This window comes from Mesoplodon bidens (assembly GCF_964165515.1).
Source record: "Mesoplodon bidens genome assembly, chromosome: 5".
NCBI lineage: Eukaryota > Metazoa > Chordata > Mammalia > Artiodactyla > Ziphiidae > Mesoplodon > Mesoplodon bidens.
The window spans coordinates 124,687,439-124,713,269 of record NC_138161.1 but is presented as its reverse complement, the minus strand read 5'-3'; the positions used below and the strand labels follow the sequence as shown (position 1 = coordinate 124,713,269).

The following is a 25,831-nucleotide window of genomic DNA, read 5'->3' as shown; positions in this document are numbered from 1 at the left end:
ACTGGACCAGCCTAGGTTACATGTTCGCCATGAACCAATGACTGTGGCTGGGGCAGGTTATACTGACTGGCTGAGTCAAATGAATGGATCCAACCCTGATGTCTTCCCTGAGGAGTAGAAACCCAAGATGTAGAAAAGCCTATGTAAACTCTGGGCAGAGTTAGGAAAGGTGAGGGGCAGGAAAGACACTGGCAGGCCACCAAGAAACGTCCCAAGTCAGAGCTCCCAGCAGAGCTCCCGTCGCCAGCTGTGCACTCTCAGGGAAGCCCTGGCCGGCTCCAGGGGCCTCGCTCCTATGGCCACACGTCCCAGTTCCAAAATCCAAGAGCTTCTAACCGACATAAAGCCTTCAAACCCCGCTGTCGGACTGTGGTTTTTCGTCCCACTCTCGTAGGGGTCAGTGGGCGTGGCTTAGCATCTCCAGGGCCCCTCAGAGCGCCCCGCCCAGTGCCCCACTCAGATGCTCAAGTGTCGGGACGCAGGGGGGGCAGGTGGGCAGCGATTCCACCGAGCGCCCAACCAGGCACACATCCCTGCATCTTTTTTACACCTGCCTGAGCCCGGCCACGCGCCTGGCATGTTCTTGTTCCCTTCGTGATTTTTTGGTGCTGTATGTACTCTGCCTGTATATGTACTCTGCATGTATAATTCAAAGCCCCACAAGCAGATGATTATGGACCACTCATTTTTAATCTATTCAAATGTTCTCTTCTGAATTAATCAAGTGTGTAATTGTTTGGAGGAGTGGGGCTGAATCGAGTTTGGAAAAATGCCAACGTGCCAAGTTTCTAAATGTTTCTTTGCCAGCAAAAGTTTTACACTCCCTCCCCTCTGAAAAAGGGTCCATTATTAGCACGGTTGATGGACCCTCTGAAAAAGGGTCCATTAACACCACATGCCTCTCGCCTCGTTTTATTCTCATCAACACAGGCAAAGCTCTTCATTCCTACTGTCGAGATGGGGAAACAGAGTCTCTATGTGGCTCTAGGACCAGTTACCAGTGGCTCAGAGACACAGAGCTGGTTAGTAACCGCTCTGGAATACAAGTCTGCTGTCCACGACACCCAGCGCCTGCCTTTTCACCAACTGCCACTCAAGTTGTACCTGAAAACCCCCACAGTTGTTCTATTTCCATGTCATCTCTGTTGACACCTACCCTTGGCAAACTATCATTCGTGTCACGTCTGAATTCCACTCGCTGACATCCTCCACGACCTGATTTTGGAGGCTGAGCAACCGTATTCATAGATAAGGCAAAGAGAAAACAGAGTTTTGAGACTCCACTTACATTCTTTGGACATTCCCACTGCAAAGCACTTCTGGAGTCGACAGTACTGGCATCGATTCCTGGTGACTTTATTAATAACACAGTTCTTATCTCGGTGACAAGTGTAGATCATGTTCTTCTGAATACTTCTGCGGAAAAACCCCTGCAAGCAACCAAGAAGATGAGAAAATTAAGCGAAACTACGGAGCTTCATGAGAAGTCACAGTCAACCTTATCAACGCATTGACGGTTCGTTCTGAGTAATGACGTGACGGCAGCAGAAAAGTTAACTGATTGAAGCCTTAAAATCCTTGTGAGATATGAATAGTCAGTCCTCTCCCTTTGCTGCAAACCAGAAAGTCCCTTTTAATCAAAACTGGACCGTTATTATCCTGCTAAAAGAAAATGAATACCAAGAATTCACTTGGAAAACATAATGCAGAGTTGGGTTCACTCCAAACAGGCTTAACTTCCTAAGTGGCTCCCTTGCTGGCCAGAACGATATCAGGTGAGTCCACTGTCAAGAAAGCCCATAGAAGAAGCATTCCACTTGCACAAGAAATTATACGCTTCGTGAAAGAATAAGGTCTTTCCAAAGGAGTCTTCTCCAAATGCTCTTACATATTTAGCTCTCGTGATAATATTTAAAACGCGATTTAATTTGCGAAGTGTTTAGAAAAATATTATCCAAGATTGGAAACAAGGCAGAAAAATGATTGTCTGCTCATTTAATGGCATGTGAGAGCTGTGATGTCCAATATGGTAGCTACGAATCACGTGTGGCTATTTAAATCAAAATTAATGAAAATTAAATAAAATTAGTATGCTAATCTCCAGGTCCATCCATGTTGCTGCAAATGGCATTATTTCATTCTTTAATGGCTAATATTGCACTGTATGTATGTACCATATCGTCTTTATCCATTCACCTGTGGATGGACATTTAGGTTGCTTCCATGTCTTGTCTACTGTAAACAGTGCTGCAATGAACACTGGGGTGCACGTATCCTTTCAAACCATGTTTTTCTCCAGATATACGCCCAGGAGTGGGATTGCTGGATCATATGGCAGCTCTATTTTTAGGTTTTTTTTTTTTCAGGAACCTCCATACTGTTCTCCATAGTGGCTGCACCAATTTACATTCCCACCAACAGTGCAGGAGGGTTCCCTTTTCTCCACACCCTCTGCAGCATTTACTATTGGTAGACTTTTTGATGATGGCCATTCTGATCTATGTGAGGTGATACCTCATTGTAATTTGATTTGCATTTCTCTAATAACTAGTGATGTTGAGCATCTTTTCATGGGCCTCTTTGGCCACTGTATGTCTTCTTTGGAGAAATCTCTATGTAGGTCTTCTGCCCACTTTTTCTTTCTTTCTTTTTTTTTTTTTAACATCTTTATTGGAGTATAATTGCTTTACAATGGTGCCCAATTTTTGACTGGGTTGTTTGTGTTTTTTTTTTTTTTTTGATATTGACCTTCATGAGCTGCTTGTAAACTCTGGAGATTAATCCCTTCAAGTACTCAACAGCCACACATGTGCAGGGGCTACCACACTGGGCAGCACATGTACAGAATATTTCCATAATTGCAGGAAGTTCCCTAGGGCAATGCGTACGCCACACTGACTGCCAAACTTACCCGAGTCATCTAACGGTCTCGGGAAATGTAACTTCCTTTGACTTACTGTTTATTACTGACTGAACCTTGACTCTGTAAAGATTGTAGAAGACTGGTAACTTATAAATCATATGTGCCTAGTATAGGTGCAAAGATTCCTGCCTGGTTGAAATATAACCAAAGATTATTGTTTTATTGCCTTGTAGCACATTAAGCAGTTGGGTCTAACTTTGCCACCTTATTCCAGCCTTCTTTTTTCCAATCACTCTATCTGTCTGTCTGCCTACCTCCCTCCCTTCCTATTTTTTTCATATCCTTCTTTGAACCAGCTTTGTCATCTGACTGTTTCCCTCATTAATGAGTGAAATAAGTCTTCAACATGTGCTTAATGCATATTTGAATAAGTATTGTTTTTTAACTTTTGGAAAGTTATATTTTGACTGAAGAAGCAATTTATCCTGATTTTTTTGGAAACACTGATGAAACAAATCACACTTCAGGCTCCATGAGCACAGGGTCTCCCCCCAGCTTCTCCTCTCTGTGTACCCATCTCCCCACACAGCTTTGCAGAGAACGAAAAATTAAGTGGCGCTTGTTAAGACAGAGATGATAGAAGAGTGAGTGACGGGTAAACCTGCTGTCTTTTCTAATCGCCCAACAAAAACCTCTACGCTGCTAGGGGTATCACGAGCAAGGAGTTACACCGCATCAATTGTGATGTGAATTTTACCTCCGTTAGTAACAATTCTCTTGAATGTGGGAAGCACACCATCCACTGTGTTGAACAGCAAACAAGACGTGCCATCTGACTTCAACTTTCCCTGTAGTACATTAACACCCCAGGAGCCAGAACTAAAGACCTTCAAAGCTAAAGCACATCAGCAAAGGAAGGTCACGTAACACACATTGCTTAGGATATTTACGTGGGCACCCTAGGATTTTAACATCTAAAAAAACATATTTTTACTGGCATCGTTCGACTGTAAACGCCTGGAAATCTTGTTTAAGGTTGCAACTCCTCTCACATCCCAGACACACACATTTTCCAAGAAAACGTAGTTTATTTTTGTACCTCTGGAGCTACAAATATGCTCAGAATCTAAAATAACAGGTTATAAATACTCTGAAGCTCTAAGAGAATCTGTGCACTGTGGTCACCTCAAACATATTTTTTCCTGCAAAGAATACCTACAGGACACTCTCGGCTGCCAGATGTACAAACTCAATTGACAGAAACTTCACTGCTCTCCCGTCAAGTTACACTGACACATGGAAGATCCGGTCTTTTTGCAGGTGTGAAGCAAGTGAGGTATGGACCAAGGTGACCTCCTCCACTTATTACAAACTGAATAATCAGTTCAGCAAATTCTTAGTGAGTGAGCACAAAGGAGCGGAAACCAATCTCCTGACACCCGGAGGAAAGACGAAGAGAGAATTAAGAACTTTATATGTTACTAATTATGCAGTCAGCGTGGTTCAGGAGCAATGACAGCAGAAACTAAATAGGACTTCTTGGTTTTCCCAATCAGAGCTTGGGCTGGATTTCAGGAGGAGGTCTAAGTTTCAGTAAATCATTTCCACCAGGGTAGAATACTTGCTGACTAAAATGTATGCTGTGAGGTATTTTTATTCATGGGCTGGGTAAACAGAAATGCCCTCTGAGGCCAAAGAGAGGTTTGCATTGTCCAAACCCCTTTCCTCCACAGTAGATACTGTGAACCGTTCTGTAAACCTCATTTCCACTGCTTGGAGGACCTCGTGTGTGCGTGCGTGCGTGCGGCACCATAGCCCGTGTCACCAAAATTTTATCTACTTAATGTTTTATTTAGGTTGATTCTTCTTTATTTTTTGTTAAAGATTTGTTTTGATGTGGACCATTTTTTAAAAGTCTTTATTGAATCTGTTAACAATACTGCTTCAGTTTTATGTTTTGGTTTTTTGGCCCCGAGGCATGCGGGATCCTAGCTCCCCAACCAGGGATCAAACCTGCACCCCCTACAATGGAAGGCAAAGTCCCAACCACTGGACTGCCAGGGAAGTCCCTCTTCCTTTATTTTTATTTATTTATTATTATTATTTTTTTGCGGTACTTGGGCCTCTCACTGCTGTGGCCTCTCCCATTGCGGAGCACAGGCTCCGGACGCGCAGGCTCAGTGGCCATGGCTCACGGGCCCAGCTGCTCCGCGGCATGTGGGATCTTCCCGGATCGGGGCACGAACCCATGTCCCCTGCATCGGCAGGTGGACTCTCAACCACTGCGCCACCAGGGAAGCCCTCTCTTCCTTTATCTTTAACATTATTTAAAATGGAAACCTTTAACCTCTGGCTCAATTTGAATACCAACACCGTCAATATGAGAAGGCATTCATAAAATAAATAAAATGAAGTCGAGCAAAACAATAATCAGATGCGATTTCACTCTCGCTGGATCCTGCTTCTGCTAACCCTCACTCCTGGGTGAAAGGGAATGGAGCAAGACCTAGCTACAGATCAGCACTGACTTGAGGCTTCTCTTTTTTTTTTTTTTTTTTTTTTTTGAAGCTTCTCTTGAGGAATTCAGAGAAAATAAACATGTTTCTCACTATGTGATTCAATGAGGTTTAATGCCATGAATCTGTCCCACCTAAAGTTGGGAGCCTCATAATTTGGGAATCAAAACTGTATCCCAAAGTTGTTACATGTAAAATGAGCTTTAGACGTACTGAGTTCAAACAGAAACAGACTCACAGACTTTGAAAATAAACTTCTGGTTACCAAAGGGGAAAGAGGGGAGGGAGGGGTAAATTGGGAGTTTGGGATTAACATATACACACCACTATATATAAAATAGATAACCAGCAAGGACCTACTGTATAGCACAGGGAACGCTACTCAATATTCCGTAATAACCTACATGGGAACAGAATCTGAAAAAGAATGGATGTATGTATATGTATAACTGAATCACTGCGCTGTATACCTGAAACTAACTCCAATATAAAATAAAAATAAAGTTAAAAAAATTTTTAAGTGGAAAAAAAAAAAGTTTTCCATCAAAGCAAAGTACCGAGTTCAAGTGTGATAGTTCTTGCAGCCAGGAGATGGGTAGAGACACATCTGCAGGAGGAAAGACTGAAAAGCTGAGCAAGTACAGATGAAGGATTTGGTCCTCTTTGGAGGAGCAGCCCCACGGCAGAGAGGGGGCAGGAGGGTGCAGTGGGAGAGTCCTGGCAGGGAAGGAGAGGGGCAGGCTTGGAGAGTCACAGCCTCAGGGCTAGGCGCACTCACGCACTATCTCCTGAGGGAGGGGCTGGAGGCTTACTTCCAAGACCCTTCCCAGCTGTACCTTTCTGGAATCCAAGTGTGTCCTCGCGCCAGGGAGTGACAAGTTGGGATGGCTTGAGAGTGAGGATGAGGGGGCTTCTGTGGGCAAAGAAAATGGCCAAGGAGGAGGTTTGAAGACGAAGGAAGGAGCGACCGTCCACCTGTAGGGGTGACAACTGCGATTTCTTCAGACTCACAGACACAGAGATCAGGCTGGCGGTTGCCAAGGGGGAGGGGGTTGGGGGAGGGATGGAGTGGGAGGCTGAGGATTAGCAGATGGAAGCTATTATGTATGGACTGGATAAAAAACAAGGTCCTACTGTACAGCACCGGGAGCTGTATTCAATATCCTGGGATAAACCATCATGGAAAGGAATATGAAAAAGAATGTATATATGTGTATAACTGAATCACTTTGCTGTACAGCAGAAATTAACACACAACGTTGTAAATCAACTCTACTTCAATAAAAAAATTTTAAAAAAAAACTGCGATTTGTTGGGACTAGCCTGGGGCTTAAAAGACACCAACAAGAGGGCTTTCAGATGGTGTCACCTTTATCTTGGAGCGGAGACCTCACCACACCTCTGTGGGGACCTGGGGCAGGTATCTGTGACCGGATGGAGGCTGGAGTGTCAATCCTGGCTCATGGTTGCTGGTCATCAGGAAGTCTGAGGGCCTGGTTTTCTGACACCAAGCCTAGGGTTGCTGGTGCCACGAGTTTCCTCTTTCACTTTCCAGAAACATCCTTTTTTCCCAGTAAACACAGAAAACTTCTAACAGGTTTTGAAGATGTTATGTCACCTCACCCAGGAAGCCTTCTCTGACTGATCCAAGCACACATGAATGCTTCCTCTTCTAGATAACATTGGGCTTTTGCTTTTCCTTCTACATCACACCTATCTGAGTATGATAGTTAAAATATTAATCAATAGTACCATCTACTTCAGAGGTTACATGGCCATCGTGGGGGAAGTCCAGTCTGTGGCCAGCAGTCACAGCCTCAGGAGTTCCATGGGCTTCAGAGATTTCCACCACTGGGTGTCACAGAAGCACCACCAAGTGTGACATCTTTCTTGCTGGGATTCCAGCCTCCCTGACAGGGGACAAGGAAGGGCTTGGGGGACGGCTCCACAGAACTAGGGTGGACAAGATGGGGACTCCACGGTGACTTCATGTGTCTTCCCTGGACTCACCACAGTGGACTTGGGTGGAAGGAGACAAAGACTGAAGGCAATGGTTAGTCAACAACTGGTAGGAACACAGTTCAGTATTTCAACACCTGGTACAAATGGATTGGTACAAATCAACTGCATATCCCCAGGACCGGGACAGAACCTGACACATGGCAGATATCCAACAAACAGCTGTCAACTGAACGAACGAACAATGGACATCCTCAGCTATAAACAGAGCCAGAGCGATAGTCCTGGATGAGCTACACCTTGATTCCACAAAATATTCCTCAGTGATAATGTATTGCTTGAGGATGATATATGTGTACTTAGGGAAGGAAGCATCCAGATTTCCCTGAGGTTAGGAGAAGACCCACTGATCTGAGTTGTAATCAGGTTAGTCAGTCAGGACTTCTGTTGGTTAGCTATGATTTGTGTTGGTTAATCTGTTAATTAACTTTTGTTGGTTAACTGCTAACTTGGTGAAACCTGCCTTCTGCTGCCTAATCATGGCTTCTGCGGCTTAAGCGTGACTTCTATTGTTGGAGATCTCCAAAGCAAGTGACACAATTAATGCTCTAACTACCTAGATCAAGAAGCTAGGCCTGCATCACAAACTGGGTCGAGTGTTTTCTAACCACGGATTTTTCAACCTCTCTTATCTCACAGGCTCTTCTACTCTTGCTATCAAAGAACTGGGGTCCAGCCAAAAAGAAAAAAAAATAGTCACTTGGTGGAGAAGGCCACATAGGCCTTACAGCCATTTGCGAAACATTTGCTTCACATCATAGCAATAACCATGGAATGCCCACATCCTGCTCAGATTTCTTCTGTCTCCCCTTGGGGATATGAGGTGCCATTGTTCTAACTAACGTACTCTCTATGGGACAGAAACAATCCTAAATCAGAAGGAACGGTATGTCTCTTGTAAACCTAAATATCCTCCTATACCTAACTACTTACAATTCGTAATTCCCTTGATGGACTAGTCAGATGTCCCAAATCTAAACAGGACATGGAGAAAAGTGACTCATCTCACTCCTTCTTCATATTTTGATATGACATTAAGTTGGGCCTCTTTCTCTCCTCTCATACTCTCAAATCATTGCTCCGATTCTCATCATTTTTTCTCCCATTCATGGGCCCTGTTTCACCATCTAGTTTTCAGATATCATCACATATAATATCTTTCACCCTCTCCCAAAGGGGGTGATTTTTTGGTTGGTTCAGATAGTGGGCTAGTGGTTAAGAATTAGGCTTTAAAATATTTTTGTGAAAAATAATTGCCTGGGGACTTCCCTGGCGGTCCAGTGGTTAAGACTCTGTGCTTCCACTGCAGGGGGCACAGGTCTGATCCCTGGTCAGGGAACCAAGATCCTTCAAGCCACACGGCAAAAAAAAAAAAAAAAAAAAAAAAAATTGCCTGTAGTTTGTGTATTATGTATAATTATATATAATGTCTTGCCTTACAGAAATGGAGTGGGGCTGAGATTTTTTAAATTCATTTTTATTGGAGTATAGTTGATTTACAATGTTGTGTTAGTTTCAGGTGTACAGCAAAGTGAATCAGTTATACATATACATATATCCACTCTTTTTTAGATTCCTTTCCCATATAGGTTATTACAGAGTATTGAGTAGAGTTCCCTGTGCTATACAGTAGGTCCTTATTAGTTATCTGTTTTATATATAGTAGTATGTATATGTCAATCCCAATCTCCCAATTTATCTCTCCCACTGGTAACCTTAAGTTTGTTTTCTATATCTGTGACTCTATTTGTTTTGTAAGTAAGTTCATTTGTATCCTTTCTTTAGATTCCACATATAAATATCGTATGATATTTGTCTTTCTCTGTCTGACTTATTTCACTTAGTATGATAATCTCTAGGTCCATCCAAGTGGCTACAAATGGCATTCTTTCGTTCTTTTTTATGGCTGAGTACTATTCCACTGTATATATGTACCACATTTTCTTTATCCATTCATCTGTCAATGGACATTTTGGTCGCTTCCATGTCTTGGCTATTGTAAATAGTGCTGCTATGAACATAGGGGTGCATGTATCTTTTTGAATTATGGTTTTCTCTGGATATATGCCCAGGAGTGGGATTGCTGGATCATATGGTAGCTCTATTTTTAGTTTTTTAAGGAACCTTCACACTGTTCTCCTTAGTGGCTATACCAACTTACACCCCACCCACAGTGTAGGAGGGTTCCCTAATTGGTAAGGTAGGAATACACTGTTTCGGGCTCTGATTTTGCCCCCTAGGTGATATTTACATCATACTGTATGCTGCTGGCACCTACTGAACAGAGGCTGGAGATGGTGTTAGATATCCTACAATGCAGAGCAATTCCCCTGCTGTAGACTGAATGTATCCCCCGAAATTCCTACATTGAAGCCTGTTGCCCAATGTGATGGTATGAGGAGGTGGGGCCGTTGGGAAGCACTTGGGCTATGAGGGTGGAGCCCTTATAAAAGAGACCCCAGAGAGCTAGCTTGGCCCTTCCTCCCCCATGTGAAGGTAAAGGGAAAAGACAGATGTCCAGGAAGCGGGCCTTCACAAAACTCTGAATCTGCCAAGTGCCTTGATCTTGGACTTCACAGCCTCCTGAACTGTGAGAAATAAATGTCTGTTGCTTATTAAAAAAAAAAAAAAAAAGAATAGGCTGTAGCTCGGGTACACGTGGATTTAAACACTGACTCGGCCACTTAACTATGTGATATTGAGCAAGTTACACTAAGGCCTCAGTTTCCTTATCCGTAAAATGGGGATAATAAAGTACCTACTTCATAGGATCACTCAGTGCACTCAATCAGGGAACACATATAAAGTGTCAGCACAATGACCAGCACATAGCAAGGGCCCCATGAATGGCAGCTTTAGTTACTGGCAAAACATCTTTTTCCAAAGCTTTCTTCTGGACAATTTCCAATATACATTTTGTGTTTAAAATAAAGATTCCCAACTAGGACAGAACACTGTTCTGAATCTCTGAACAACATGGGCTATTGTGGGCAGACAACCTCATGATTCCAAAGACTCATTCATATATTGATCCATTCACTCAATGCCAATTAACCGGGGTGGGCTCTCCCGGGGTGTACAAAGATGGATAAGGCCTGGTCCTGCCCCTCCTCAATCTACCAGGAGCATTAAGTCAAGTGAACCCAGCAGTGTGGAAGCAGAGAGTGAAAAAGGGCCCAGTACAGTGCCTGGCACATAGTAGGCACACGGCAGTTATTTACTGAGTGAAGGCCGTAGGTATTCAAAGGAGTGAGAAAGGAGTCAACACGTGATCCCAGCGCTAACGAAGGGGTAGGATTTGAACAGCAAGACAACCAACAAGGACCTACCGTAGAGCACAGGGAACTCTACTCAATACTCTGTAATAACCTATATGAGAAAAGAATCTGGAAAAGGTGGATATATGTGTATGTATAACTGAATCACTGCTGTGCATCTGAAACACAACACTGTAAATCAATTATACTCCAGTAAAATTAAAAGAAAATATTTCCCCCCAAGGAGCATCATGGGTGAGCAGAGGCTGGGGTTAGAAAGGACAGGGAACGGCCAGTGGTCAGGGCCGGTAGAGTCGTGAGTGATGGATGTGTGTGTGACACAGTTGGGACCGTGGCTGACGTGCAGACGGGGGAAGATGAAGAAGGCCACGCCAGGCGCTTGCTGGGAAAGTACTCGCTCTCCTGTGCAGGAGAGGACTCGGGTCGGAGGTAGACTCTGCCCAGATGGTTCAGGAAGCTGTGCATCACTGATTTCATCGTGCATTAATTGCATGCATACTGAAGCAGACAGTGAACTCTGGGTATCAACACAGATCCCTAAAACCCAGAGCCTGCCCTCAGGCCTGAGCAGGAATGGAGCCCAGGAAGCCTTGATTTCTGAAATGACAGCGCAACTGTCAAACTAAAGCTGCTTTTGAGAATTCACACCATGGTGTTTTGGATGGAAGTTGCTTTGCTGCCTTAGAGCCATTTACGGGCTGAACAAGTTCAGATCAAGATCCTTTGAAGAAAGGCACTAAGTAAAAACTTTTTTCCTTTTTAAAAAAAGGCAACTTGGCCCTTTATTTGTCATAAAAAGCATCGGGTCAGGAGAAATTCACCCCAAAACTAGTGTGGGAAGCACATCTGTTTGCACTGGGCTTTTGCAGAGCTAATTTCTATCCCACGCAAAGTTCAAAAGGGTAATTTCTCCTTCCTGAGTGAGAGAAGAGAGAGAAAAGTGAGGAGTGTTACTTAGTCGTTTTTCCTCGATCATTAAGAAGACTATATCTCAACCCCATCTCAATCAAAGAGTAATACGCAGGTGGCCACCCCAGGGAGGCATGCCCCGGGCCAGCCAGGCCGGCACGGCGAGGTCCTGGCCAGGCCAGCGCAGAGCTGCAATTCCCATTTCCAGCCAGAAGCAGAGATGCTGCCAGTAGGAGGAGGTGAGTGTGGAATAATCCCATCACAGCAACTTTGGGAAACACGGCTTTCAGACCAGGAAACACGTTGCCTTAAACAAACAAAAAACACCCTCCCGAGTGAGTGGAAGTCTATGCGTGACAACGTCTGAAAAGTTATTAATAGCCAGATTTGGGGGAAGAAAGAGAAAAGTGAAGACCTTTTCACCCCACTGAAAGACAATGGTGAGAGGGAGAAAGTAAAAAAACAGCCCACTATTTTGATGACAGAGAGCTTCCTCCCCAGCAAGGAGGGTGGGCACGCATGTGACATGGTGAACACTGGACAGTAGAGCCGGGGGGGGGGGCGCTCTGAGCCACGAAAGGAAAACAACGTAAGATTCCTACTCCAAACTAGAAAGTCAAGTTGTCCCAAAGGGTAGAGGCTTAGAGTTATTTTTTGTTAAAAGAAAAATAAAATCCCCGCCAGGGGAAGGTCCCACTTTTGGAAATTTAGTAAAGATGAACGGGTGACAGTGGTGAAGGTGGACAGCGCCAAGGTCTGATAGCCTCGGCTTCTATAAGGTCCCTTACTCCCCGGCGCCTCTTGCCTGCTCCCTGGGAAAGGGTCCCTTCTGTCCTTCCGCCTGACCATGCATTTCAGCCCTAACTCTCTCCTTTCAACGCCCTGGGACTGGAAGTTTCCTGAGCACATTTACTCCTGCCCAGGTTAGAAAGGCGAGCCTTTATTTTGGGAGATGCCTAGAAATATGGTTCATCTCTAAAGAAGGTGAAGACTACAGATTTAGCAAAAATATCATCTCTGTGGGAATGAGTCTTTCCAGAAGAGGGTGATTAAGGTCTTTTCCTGGACTTTGTCAGGTGAACCCCTGAGGGCTCAACCCCTGTTAGACCCAGAGGCCAATGCTCTCAATCCTTCTAATCCCCAGTTAATTAAAACTCCCCGGGAATACCAAGGCAAAGGCAGCCCGTGTTCTTAACTGTGAACCTGAACTCACAACACCAGAGATCAAGGTTTAAATCTCCAAAGTCTTCCATGTCCCAGGAAGGGCACGGGGCCACTGCATTCAGTCCACAGTGTTCTTTATTTTAGAGGAACATGATCTGGGGAAGAAATGCCACCAGGTAATATAAACTGGGAACCAACAAATAAGAAGAGATTAATTGGTACAAATGTCTTTTAATTTAGGTGAAAAACTGACTTTTTATATTTCCGAAACATGACCTTGGATAAAATAAGAGTTTTTGAAAGTGCCCAGCTATCATATAGCTCTGATTATTATAACCCCATTCTGACTGGTAGGCAGCCGATCAATCAGGTTTGGGGGCCAATAATCACAAACAAAATTTGGGAGGAGAGAGTTTCACAAGGCAAGTAAACACTACCGGTTAAACTGGCTGTTTTTCAAAAAGTGAAGGGATCTGCTCTGGGCTGGCTTCCCAAGCGTGTGGCCTGGGTAGTCACACAGAGCCCGGTTCTAAAAGGGTACTAGGTTTACTGCCCTGCTGTCGTTGTCTTGAAATTCTGAATCATTGTTGAACAAGAGGTGAGAGTTTTCGTTTTGTACTGGGTCCTGAAAATGAAGCAGCCAGCTCTGGTTCCAGAATACCATCTCCAGCAAAGGCTTCCAACCTTCTTCCTCCGTGAGGACCTGGAAGTCTTAGGTAGCCTCTCTTTTCCTCTGGCTGACCTGAAGGCTAGTTGTAAGATTGCTGGTCAGACAGAATTAAGCAAGTCCACCACCATCACACTTAGTCTCCCCAGGATCTCCTCGGGATGTTTTGAGCAATTCGATGGTTCCAGAAAGAGCCAGAAGGGAAAACCATTCGGGACGTATTTGATGTTCAACAATGGGCTTTATTTCCCACTTGGATAAGGGACTTTGGAGGGCGCTGGGAGGAGTAGGAAGAATACCAAGAACTTTTCCATAATTGGATAAAATTTCCTTCCAAATAGCACATATATTTAGGTGCAATCTCAGGAGGGAATCCAGAAGCTCAGCCATATGTGTCCTAGATGTTTCTCACTCCCCCTTGGGAGCCACCAAAATAAAGAGTAAAGTAGAAAGAAGGTGAGGAATATGAGGTCAAACAGTTAATCTGTTACCCAAAGAATTTCTGTATAGCAGGATAAATAAATATCACAAATATAGTATCTTGGGGACCACCTCCCTGCTTCTCAAGAATCTGAGTTGAGACAGGGTAGAAAGAAAGTCTGAAGGAGAGAAAAAAACCCTCTAAAATGGACGATTTCACTGGGCTCCACATAGCTTTCTTTAAATCTGGTTTTGAGAGTTTACATTAAACCAACCAAAGACATCTGTTTTCTAGATTACTTGGGTCAGTTATTTTGTGCCCTTCCACCATGAAACCCATAGTTACCGATTTATCATCAGGATTACTCTAAATATAACAGGGCAAGAAGCCAATGCAGTTTAAGTTTTTTAATTCTCAATTCTTTCACTGAGAAAAATGCACCAAAATAGCTCCTCAGCTACAGCCTGGGAGTTAGCAGACCCCAGCTGCTTTGCACATTAATTTCTAAATCTCATCTGGACTCAAATTCAAGATCTTCATCTGTACTGAAGAGGGGGGGAAAGGTAAGCAGAAGGAGACCGAGCCAAAACACGCTCAAATATATTTAAGCTCTTTGCAGAGGAGGATGAATTTTTGAAATCACTTTTAGAAGTCTGGTGTGCAGCACGTCACCATCGACAAAGCCAGGACTCGCTCCTCCATGACATGCTGGCTGGTGACAATGTACATCTCTCAGCAACTCTGGGTATCACCTAATTCAAAGGCCTTTCACAGACGCCAATAATTAGAATGTACTGGTTTTGTTCTGTGATGCGAAGAGGTACCTAAATTAGAAAAGAAAACAGATGCTGGACCAAAATTTCGTGTACTTTTTCCAAGTTAATTTAATTTTAGGGCCATTCAGGGATCTTCTACTGGAATTTTTCTCACTTATTTTGTATGTGGTTATGTCCTGAATCTGACGTGAAAAGGAAGAAATCATAGAGGACGTGGAAGCAGGAGAAGGGAAGTCGGTCAGGCCTTCACATGTAAGTCATCAAGAGTCTGATAACTGTTAAAATAACGGGCATTTATTGGCTGTAGCCTTCTGCTTCTCTTCACCACAGACGCTGCTAACAGAGCAATGATCTCACTAACAGGGTGGGGAGAAGATACTGCTTAAGCTCCAGCTCTCAAAATGGATTCTGTCCTTAGACAGAAAAGCCATGGTGACTCTAGGCTGAGGCCTGATACACACCTTGTCGCAAAGCCACCCTCTCAACTCTGAGCTCATCAATGAAACGGTCTGGAGCCCGCCTGCCCCCAAGTTGCCTGTGTCCTTTGTCCAGGCCTCCACACCTAGACCATCCTCTTTCTCCTCCAAGCCTTCACTCATGCTGTTCCCTATGACTCAGAAGTCCTTTCCCTGCCTTGCCCTTTAGTTCATGATACAGCCCCCGAGAGGGTCAGGCACCTATGAATCCCCTACTACACAGCAGCACACCCTATGGCAACACTCACTCCACAGTACTGCAGTGATGGATCTTCACGTCTTTCTTCCTCAAAACAGAATCCTTTGTAGGCAGTACCTTAATTATCTTTGTGATGGAGCATAAGCAACTTTTCTAATTAAAAAATAATGTGGTGCACCCAATGTTCATAGCAGATCTATTTACAATAGCCAGGACATGGAAACAACCTAAATGGCCATCGACAGATGAATGGATTAAGAAGATGTGGCACATGTATACAATGGAATATTACTCAGCCATAAAAAGAATGAAATAATGCCATTGGCAGCAACTCGGATGCAACTAGAGATTATCATACTAGGTAAAGTAAGTCAGACAGAGAAAAGCAAAGACCATATGATATCACTTATATGTGGAATCTAAAATATGACACACAAATTAACTTATCTGTGAAAAAGAAACAGACCCACAGACATAGAGAACAGACTTGTGGCTGCCAAGGGGGAGGGGAGATGGGGGAGGGATGGAGTGGGAGTTTGGCATTAGTAGATGCAAACTGCTATGTAAAGGATGGATAAACAACAAGGTCCTACTGTAGAGCACAGGGAACTACACCCAATATCCTGGGATAAACCACAATGGAAAAGAACATAAAAAAGAAGGCATATATATATATGTATAACTGAGTCACTATGGTGTACAGCAGAAATTAGCACAACATTGTAAATCAACTCTACTTCAATAAAAAAATAACATGGTGCAAGTTATTTTGCTTTTTATGTATCATATGGCGATTCCATGTAGAAGGAAAGGGAGGAAAAGAAAGATCAGCATGGAAACTTAAATTCAATAAATATAACAACCGTCAAAATTTTTTAAGCATAAGGAAAAGGAAAAAGGATGTTATATTTTCAACAGTGAAACTCCAGGATCATAAATTCAGACAGCAATACCAACTTCACGATTTATCCCAACCTCCTTTCCTTCTTATTCCAAATTAGTAAGAAAGCAGCTCAAATTTCACCCCCAGCTCCTCTTTCTTGATCTTTAAAATTAAAGTTGCAATATTTTGTCAGCAGGTGCCAAGATCTGAAATTGAGCAGGTCCCCAGTGCAAGAGGTAAAGGTCTCTTAAACGGCACAAACTTGCCTGCAATCAGCAAGCACATAACGGCTCCCACCCAAGCACCCCATGTTGTAAAAGCATGCTTCTGAAGCGGCTGCTCTCGGAGCCCTAACTTGTGTGCGTTCTGTGCCTATCTGATGAGGGGAATTCGGCAAAACACACACGATTCACTTTTTAAGTGTTACTTCTCTGCTTTTCTGTCTCATCCCTGACCTGAGTTGACAAACGGAGGAGCAGCCTTCTGACTACACGGGGGAGAAGGGGAATATCAGTCCCGGTCAGAAAAGAGGTAGCTGCCAATTAGTTCATCTGTTCTCCAGTTTTCAATTAAAGGCAGCTAATGGATGTAGGGGGACACATTTTATTTTTTCCTGACAGAGCCCTTATTTTTAAACTCTTAGCTTCATTTTCCAAAATTGCTGGCTTTAGACTGAAGAAACACACAGCTTGAGTGGAAAGCTGTATGTTCTCCTATATCCTGTATCAAAATGACATTTTTCTCCTCAGTGGCTACTTTCCGCTTGGCCTCCCAACGCTCTGCTGTCTGGGGCGGGCTTGTGGCGCGGTCTCTGCCCCAGGGGATGGGTGTTGGGTCCCACGCTCCCCGCCAGCGAGGCATCCCTGGGAGCTCTGGGGTGCTTCACCCAACTCTGCTCTCTTTGGACAATCATTCGGTGGAATTTCATTTACCCTTCCAATTTTTTCCAGGAGGACAAAGAAGATAACTTGGATGGGTGTGTTAATTTGGAACTCATCTGAAAGAACTCCAGTCTCTCTTAAGCAGCTGCCTCTATACGGAATTTGGGAATTATTTTCCTTAGATCTAACAGGACTGAGCATTCCCTTGGCCACGGCTGGCCTTCTTCCCTGGAACACACACGTTCTCAGGATTGATATTTTTATCCAGAGTTTTCTCAAATGAATAATTAGGAGATGTATGCAGGCAGGAGTAGGAAAAAGAGCTGGGCCCCCATAAATCATGACCAACTGACCTGTAACCACAGAAGGACTGAATGACTTTTTGTTAACAGTTTAGCAGTTCTGTTTCTGCGGGACTGCACTGTCGCTAGACTTCAGGGATTTGTGGGGCAGTGGGAGTTAGAGCTATGGGAGAAGTCCTTCAGGATTGGACCAGCCACCCCTCAGGGCTGGAAAAGCTGCTGTGAATCACGTGATCCTGGTAATTTGACATTTAACATGTCTATGGGGGCAAGACGATAAGACGTTATATAGTAATTCCTGTTTCTTTTTGTTTTATTTTTTTAATTTTTTACTTTATTTTATTTTTATTTATTTGGCTGCAACGGGTCTTAGTTGTGGCACATGGGATCTTTTTGCTGAGGCATGCAGGCTTCTCTAGTTGTGGCACACAGGCTCCCATGCGGGCTCAGTAGTTGCGGTGCGCGGCTTAGTGCCCCGTGGCATGTGGGATCTTAGTTCCCCGACCAGGGATCAAACCCACATCCCTTGCACTGGAAGGCAGATTCTTAACCACTGGACCACCAGGGAAGTCCACCTATTTGTTTTAATATCACCTGAAGTTTGCTTGGCTCACCCAAAGCTTCGAGAGGCACATTAGGACTGAGCATTACACCTCGGTGGGCATTAGACCGGACCTTGTGAAAACACCAGCCAATGGCACAAAAGTGGTGCTTTCATCCTGCCAGAAAAATGGAGAGGACTTTCAGGAGCCCCTCAGAAGGAGATTGTGAATTAATCTGTAATTTCAGGTTTCCAAGTGGCTTTTACAAGTTTGCTTACCCGAAGCATTTCAGAGCGTCACCTCTTTTAGTTTTTATCCGCACGATGTTCCACAAACATCCCGACCTGAATCATGGCCCCTCATCTTGTTATCTTAATGGGGGGAGGATAGAGTGTCCTGCCGCCCTTCCTCATTAGGTGTCCTCATTTACACACTGGGGAAAAAAGTGCCGAACCTGAATTATTTAAAATCTATTGTATCAGTGTGTGTTCTGTAAGCATTCACTACCGGCAAAGCAGACCGATTATTTTTCACTTTTAATTGTGCTGATACCTCATCTGCTCGGCTGAAAGTGGAGAGTGGTAGGTGACACCGTCTCTCATGCCGAGGACCAGAGAGGCAATGAGGTCTATCACTTAAAGCCAAGATAACCCACTTAGTGGATGTACGTTTAACATACGTTTAACACGCTGCTAAGGATGGGCAACGTGGAGTAGCTCTTTTCGTCTGTAATGTGTCTGTGACCATGTCGGACACGAATGAGAGCAGGACAGAGCCTGGTTCCTTAAAGAAGCTCTCGGCTGAGGGAACAGTGACATGTCACCAACCACACACAGGCAGCCATCACATGTGAGTGAGAAGGGGCCCGCCCATTCCCCCACCTCCTCCACCAAATCTCAGGTGTGACCTAAGATGAGAAGCATCAGATGAGATCATTGCTAGGTAGGCTTGAAGACCTTGTCCTAACCTGAAGAAAACAGATAGAGCAACGAAAATATATTTAGATAACACACTTACAAATCTGTGACTGGAACCTGATTGAAGTAAGACTGCACACAGACTGCACACAAGGATTTATTACTAGACATTCAAAATGAGCCCTAATCCCTCTCCTCCCTTTCGACCCCCAAGACCGTCATCAGGAAATGCCCACGGGTACTGGATACGTCGGTATGTGGTCAAAAAGTGTCTCACCGTTATCTGAATTTAACATATCTCTTCCAAACACAGCAACTCAGGAATTTGTTTGGGCGAATCCACAGATACTGACTATAGAAACATTCCGATGTTGTTTATTAAGTGAAAGACTTGTTACAACTCTTGTGTATCCTCAGCACCCCATCCAGTGCCTGACCTGGCTTCTGGGAAACATTTGCTCATCTGGATGGATGCAGGGTTGCATGGGGGCAATGACTCAGTTTGCCAAACTGACAGCAGCCGGGACCTAGGACCCTTTGCTGCAGTGCTTGCACCTGGACAAACGTCTCCTTGAGAAACAAAATACAAAGAAACCATAATGGACTAAAACTAACTGCGTGCATGCACAGTGGGGGCAAATTATGGACAACAAGATACAAAAAGACCAAAAGCCCAAATGCCACTTCTGAAGAGCCGGGAGCAAAAGCAGGGCACTGCGCATGCCCCCTGCACACAACACACCACCAAAGGGTGGGCAGACCACCTAAGCCACACCTCTGGCCCCACCCCCAGACACACCCCAACCCTCACCCCATATAAGGAACCAGCTCGACGCCCTTGGGGAGTGAGCAAGGGAACCTGTTGCTTGTTCTTACTCCCCTCTGCTGCAGCAGGGGCCCCAATAAAGCCTTGCCTGAATTTCTTGTCTGGCCTCTAGTCAACTTCTACTGATTAAGGAGGCCAAGAACCCTGGGAGGTAACAAAACGACCTCTGCCGGAGCAGAGGGATGGCTGAGAGAAAAAGCACCAGGAGGCAGGCTACGAGGAGTTTCCACTCTGCCTCTCACTGACTTTGGGACCCGAGCAAACTGCTGAGCGAGTCTTGCGGTTCCACTTCACACATCTGAAATCATCTCTATGCGTCTTCCACCGCCGATGTTTGAGATTTCCAGGAGTCTGAATGAGGAAACACAGGTCCGAGAGTCCCCCTGTATGAGCTCAGGTCCATGCCTTTTGTGGGATAGGTCTGGTTTGGTAAGATGCAAAAACATGAAGAGATCCAGCATCTCCCAGACATGGGTCTTTTTCGCACTAAGTCAATATCCAGCAAAAAAGACAACTCCCAGAAAGCTAACCAAGTCCACAGTAGGATGCAAAAATGAGCTGCAGCATGTGTGATGCTGGTGAGTTTCGTGTCCGTACTGTCAAAAAGAACCACTTCGCTGAAAGCCCAAAGTCGGTCCCACACGGTTCATACCCTCCAAACCCACCGCTCCAATCCGGTGGGAGCTTCAGAATGCGCTCTTGCCTTTCCCATTCCCAGCAGTTATCCCTGGAATCTCGACAGCCCGTCATCACCTCGAGTCAGCATGCCAGGGGAGCAGAGAGGCCAGGAATGTTTTACCTCTGCCCCGAAAGGGACCAGGAGAGGGAGAGGCTCCTGCCTTCCTTTCCATCTGTTTTCTCCAATAAAAGGGAAAAAATAAATGGAAATGAAAAGTAGACAATTAAAAAAAATCACATTTAACTTCCTTTTGCTAATGTCTGTAAGATGATTTTTTGGCCTGGCAGGAGATTCCAGATGGGCCGTACAATGACTATAATTTAATACAAAAAACCCGAGTTCAAAGAAACACATTTTTCCAAGTCAGAAAGTGGGTTGTCTCCCGTGTAATGCAAAACACCGGTACAAGTCATTGCATTTCTTCTCTTATTGCACATTCACCCTTCAACCTAATATCAGTCCAGCCAGACCCGAAGCCATCAAACCAGAAACCGTCGCTCTCCGAGATGGGCCGGCACTGGTGCACGCTCGTCGAAGGGCCAGAGACCGCTCACGACGCAATATGTTTTCCTCCGGGCTCTCAGGATTTATACCACCAATTAAGGGCATAATGAGTGCCCCAAGTTGACCTCCTAGGAGCAAGAATTAATTAAGCACAGTATTTCTTAGTAAAGAATGACATTTCCCCGAACGAGTAATACAAGGGAACCATATTTCCTGATATTACTGTGCTTCCATGTACCATCCTGAATTGTTAACAAAAATTGAATGATCCGGGAACATGGCTTAATTTATGTTTTTAATTTGGTAATAAAAGAAAACAATCTTTACTTTTATCCTTATTTGGGGGGCAAAGAGAATGTTTTGAGCATATGGCGTATATGTAAAGCACAAAATTATTTACATTAGTAATATAATGTCACTTCTTTTAATTACCAACATCAAGACAAAAGAAGGAAGCTGGGGCTCACATTTAGAATCTCCAGCGTTCAAAAATGAAGAGCTGTGTTTTTAAACTATTTGCTTCCTAAAGTTCTTATGGTTTCATAAATTCTGTAACCGAGGTTTTTTTTTTTTTTTAAAAAAACAAGGTTTAGGCTTTATTTTGGAAACTACCCCTTAGATAGTCTAATCTAGGGGTTGGCAGAGTCCTTCCGTAAAGGGCCAGATATAAACTTTTTAGGCTGTGAACCATACAGTGTCTGCTACAAAAACTCAGGCCAGCCATGGCTGACTGAAAGCAGCACAAACAATTCATCAATGAGCCAGCACGGCTGTGTTCCGAGAAAACTTTATTCATGAACACTGAATCTGAATTTCATATCATTTTCATGTGTCATAAAATATTCTTTTACAATTTTTTTCAAATGCAAAAGCTATTCTTAGCTCTCAGCTGTACCAAAACAGGCAGTGGACCAGCTTTAGCCTGTGGCCTGTAGTTTGACAACCTCTGGTCTAAAAGTAACGTCTATTTTAAAGTAATCAGTGAGGTCTGAGAAAATGCAATCTCTGTCTCTCTCTCACACAGACGCACACGAATAGACAGTCACACACAAATCCACCTAATTATCAACACCAGGGTCTCTGAAACCACTGATGTGGTCCAGGGAAAATATGGCTTCAAGCATGTGTCTTTAGTGCTATGAACCAGACGTGAAAAATATCTCAGCCTTGAAACATTACGAGGGTGGTAGGCAAAAGAGACCTCCTTCCTCCAGTCCTTTCTCATAAAGAAAATTCCCACCCTAAGTTACAAATCATGCCCTCTACTCCTTGAAGGAGTTAATGGAGCTAGCAGGAATCTGGAAATCCCTACAGCCTACTTGACAATTAATGTATTTAACTCCAAAGAGCAGGGGCTTTTTAATTTAGCCCATCAGTCACTAACAGAACATTTTGGTTGAAAATATTAGGATTTCCAAATAACTTTATGGCTCTGTAAATTGCCAACATACCATCTGCAATTGAATTAACATTTATAACCAAACTGAAATAATAAATAAAGCAAATTATGCTGCAAATATTTGTGAGTGCCGAATATGCACTTGAGAATGATAATTAGCATTTTATAATCACGCTTCATTTTCTTTATCCAACTCCCTGTCACATTAATGATAAAATATTTTAAACTGTGCTCTATCAGCAAATGGCAGTACAATCTCTAGATTAGCCACTAACTAACACGGAGAATGAGAACAGTTTGTGTTGCTGACATGATGCATCCAGAGAAGTTTTACTGGTAATCACATCCTCCAGTCTCCCTGGCCCTTATCTCTGGGTTTGGGTTTTTTTTTTTCCCATACTGCCAAAACAAGCCTCAGAAAGGCAATGCTTCCTTTGCACCATCCGAACCTCTATGAGAGCTGAAGCCACACTCTTTTGCTACGAGAAAAGAAAGAAATAGGCTTTAAAAATTTATTATGCTCCTCTGATCTAGAAAACTGAAAGGGGTCTAGAGGTCAAGAAGCTTTAAGTCACTCAAATGGAAAAACTCTGGTCCTCAGATAATTCTTTCTGAAGTTCTTTCTCATTATGATCTGACATCCTCAGCTGTGGTATGTGCGCTTTTTTTCCTAGCTTCAAATAAAAATGAACTTCATTAAATAAATCAGTAAAGACTGGATATATATGCATATTTTTTTTCTCAACTAGACTTTCCACCAATTAGTAAAATTCCCCCAAAGTTTCCCATTACCTTCCTTCAAAGTCACTTCTTTAAAATAACTGTATCCAGATACTTTCTTGACTCTTTTCTGCCTTGTGCCCCTCCCCCAGCTGCACTTGGCATTTCAGGGTTCTCTCACACAGTTTCTGGCTTTGTGTGTAGCTCCCACACCTCCTTGGCCCAGTGCTGTCCTATCTACCACCGAAGCCACTGGCTGCACGTGGCTACCAAGCACTTGAAATGCGGCTGGTCCAAACTGAGATTGTTCTAAGTGTTAAAGTAACTTCAAGTTTGGAAGACTTAAGTATGAAAAATAATGTAAAGTCTTTCAATGGTTCTTTTGAAATGATAATATTTTGGATACGGAGTTAGATAGCATATATTCTTGAAATTAACTTCACTTGCTTCTTTCTACTTTTTGAAAACATGGCTACCAGGACACTTTACGTGACACATCTAGCGCGAATTGTGGCTAGCATCACATTCTTATCGGATGGCGCTTGTCTAGTACTGGGTTGGCCAAAAGGTTCGTTCAGTTTTTCCCATAAGATGGCTCTAGTAGCACTTAGTTGTCTTCAACTTCATTCAGAACAATTTCGTTAGACTGTACCTGACAGCTGTCATATCAGCCTGCATTTTAAAAGCGACTTATCAAAATTGGTGAATTTTTGTGTAGCCATTTTGATATTGAAGATGGAAGAAAAAAAGCAAGTTTTTTGGCATATTATGATTTATTATTTCAAGAAAGTAAAAACGCAACTGAAATGCACAGAAAGATTTATGCAGTGTATGGAAAAGGTGCTGTGACTGATCGAATGTGTCAAAAGTGGTTTGTGAAGTTTCGTGCTGGAGATTTCTTGCCGGACGATGCTCCATGGTCAGGCAGACCAGCTGAAATCAATAGCGATAAAATCGAGACATTAATTGAGAAGAATCAATGTTATACCACGCGGGAGATAGTCGACATACTCAAAATATCCAAATCAAGAGGTGAAAATCATTTGCACTCGCTTGGTTATGTTAATCGCTTTGATGTTTGGGTTCCACCTAAGCTAAGTGAAAAAACGTTCTTGACCATATTTCCACATGGGATTCTCTACTGAAACATAATGAAAACATTCCGTATTTAAAACAAATTGTGGGGACTTCCCTGGTGGCACAGTGGTTAAGAATCCACCTGCCAATGCAAGGGACATGGGTTTGATCCCTGGTCCGGGAAGATCCCACATGGTGCGGAACAACTAAGCCTGTGCGCCACAACTAGTGAGCCGGCGTGCCACAATTACTGAAGTCCATGCGCCTAGAGCCCGTGCTCCACAGCAAGAGAAGCCACCATAGTGAGAAGCCTGTGCATCACAACGAAGAGTAGCCCCCGCTTGCTGCAACTAGAGAAAGCCCGTGCACAGCAATGAAGACCCAAAACAGCCAAAAATAAAATTAATTAATTAAAAAAAATAATAATAAAACAAACTGTGACGGGCGATGAAAAGTGGATACTGTACAATAATGTGGAAAGGAAGGGATCGTGGGGCAAGTGAAATGAACCACGACCAACCACACCAAAGGCCAGTCTTCATCCAAAGAAGGTGATGTTGAGTATATGGTGGGATTGGAAGGGAGTCCTCTATTATGAGCTCCTTCCGGAAAACCAACTGATTAGTTCCAACAAGTACTGCTCCCAATTAGACCAACTGAAAGCAGCACTCAACGAAAAACGTCCCGAATTAGTCAAAAGAAAACGCATAATCTTCCATCAGGATAACGCAAGACCGCATGTTTCTTTGATGACCAGGCAAAAACTGATACAGCTTGGCTGGGAAGTTCTGATTCATCCTTCATATTCACCAGACATTGCACCTTCGGATTTCCATTGATTTCAGTCTTTACAAAATTCTCTTAATGGAAAAAATTTCAATTCCCCGGAAGACTGTAAAAGGCACCTGGAACAGTTCTTTGCTCAAAAAGATAACAAGTTTTGGGAAGATGGAATTATGAAGTTGCCTGAAAAATGGCAGAAGGTAGTGGAACAAAAGGGTGAATACTTTGCTCAATAAAGTTCTTGGTGAAAATGAAAAATGTGTCTTTTATTCTTACTTAAAAAAACCAAAGGCACGTTTTGGCCAGCCCAATAAGTCCTGAATACAATGATGCCTGGGATTTTTGGTTGAGTACATGCTCTGTGATTGACCAAAATGATTATTATCAAAAGACTGTATCAAGTAAAGCTTTTGATCTAACCAATCCTGCAGGAGGCCCATCAGGCAACTCCAGACATTTCAAAGAGCAGTAAACCTGGCCTTGTGCCGTGCATAATCATATTTCTATTGAGATAAAGGTTTGATGAGCCACACATTCATGTGGAGATAGAGGGCAAGTGGAAATGATTCTGTGAGTTGTAGGGCTCAGCCTCCCCATTGGACCAAGTCCTACAGGGAGCACGAGGGCTTGGGAGCCTTAGCGTAGAGTCAGTCTAGTGGTTGTGGGCTTGGGTCTTGTTGCTGAGTGGCCTGGGTTCAAGTCCCATCTCTGCCTGATAGTAACTGTGTGGTTCATCTTGGACAAGTCACAACCTCTCTGTGCTACGTTTTCTTACCTTACAATGGGGATAGTAATGTTTTCTATCTCAGGGGGTTGCTAGGAAAATGAATGAGCTAATATGTGTTAAGAGCCTAAAACAGCATGAATGCTTAAAAACATTAGCTGCTATTATTATTATATATATATCTTTAAATTTATTTATTTATTTATTTATTTAGGCTGCTTTGGGTCTTCGTTGCTGCACGCGGGCTTTCTCTAGTTGCGGTGAGCGGGGGCTACTCTTTGTTGTGGTGCACAGGCTTCTCGTTGC

At 43.6% G+C, this 25,831-nt stretch overlaps 1 protein-coding gene across 2 annotated transcripts in view; it reads right to left on the bottom strand.

Annotated features, from left to right (window-relative positions):
* Positions 1–25,831, bottom strand: part of RARB (retinoic acid receptor beta) — a 196,874-nt gene that overhangs the window by 118,512 nt on the left and 52,531 nt on the right. For both annotated transcript variants that reach the window (XM_081236100.1, XM_081236101.1), the window contains exon 3: positions 1,289–1,430. In XM_081236100.1, coding sequence (XP_081092226.1) covers positions 1,289–1,430 — 142 coding nt within the window. The remainder of the gene's footprint in view (positions 1–1,288; positions 1,431–25,831) is intronic.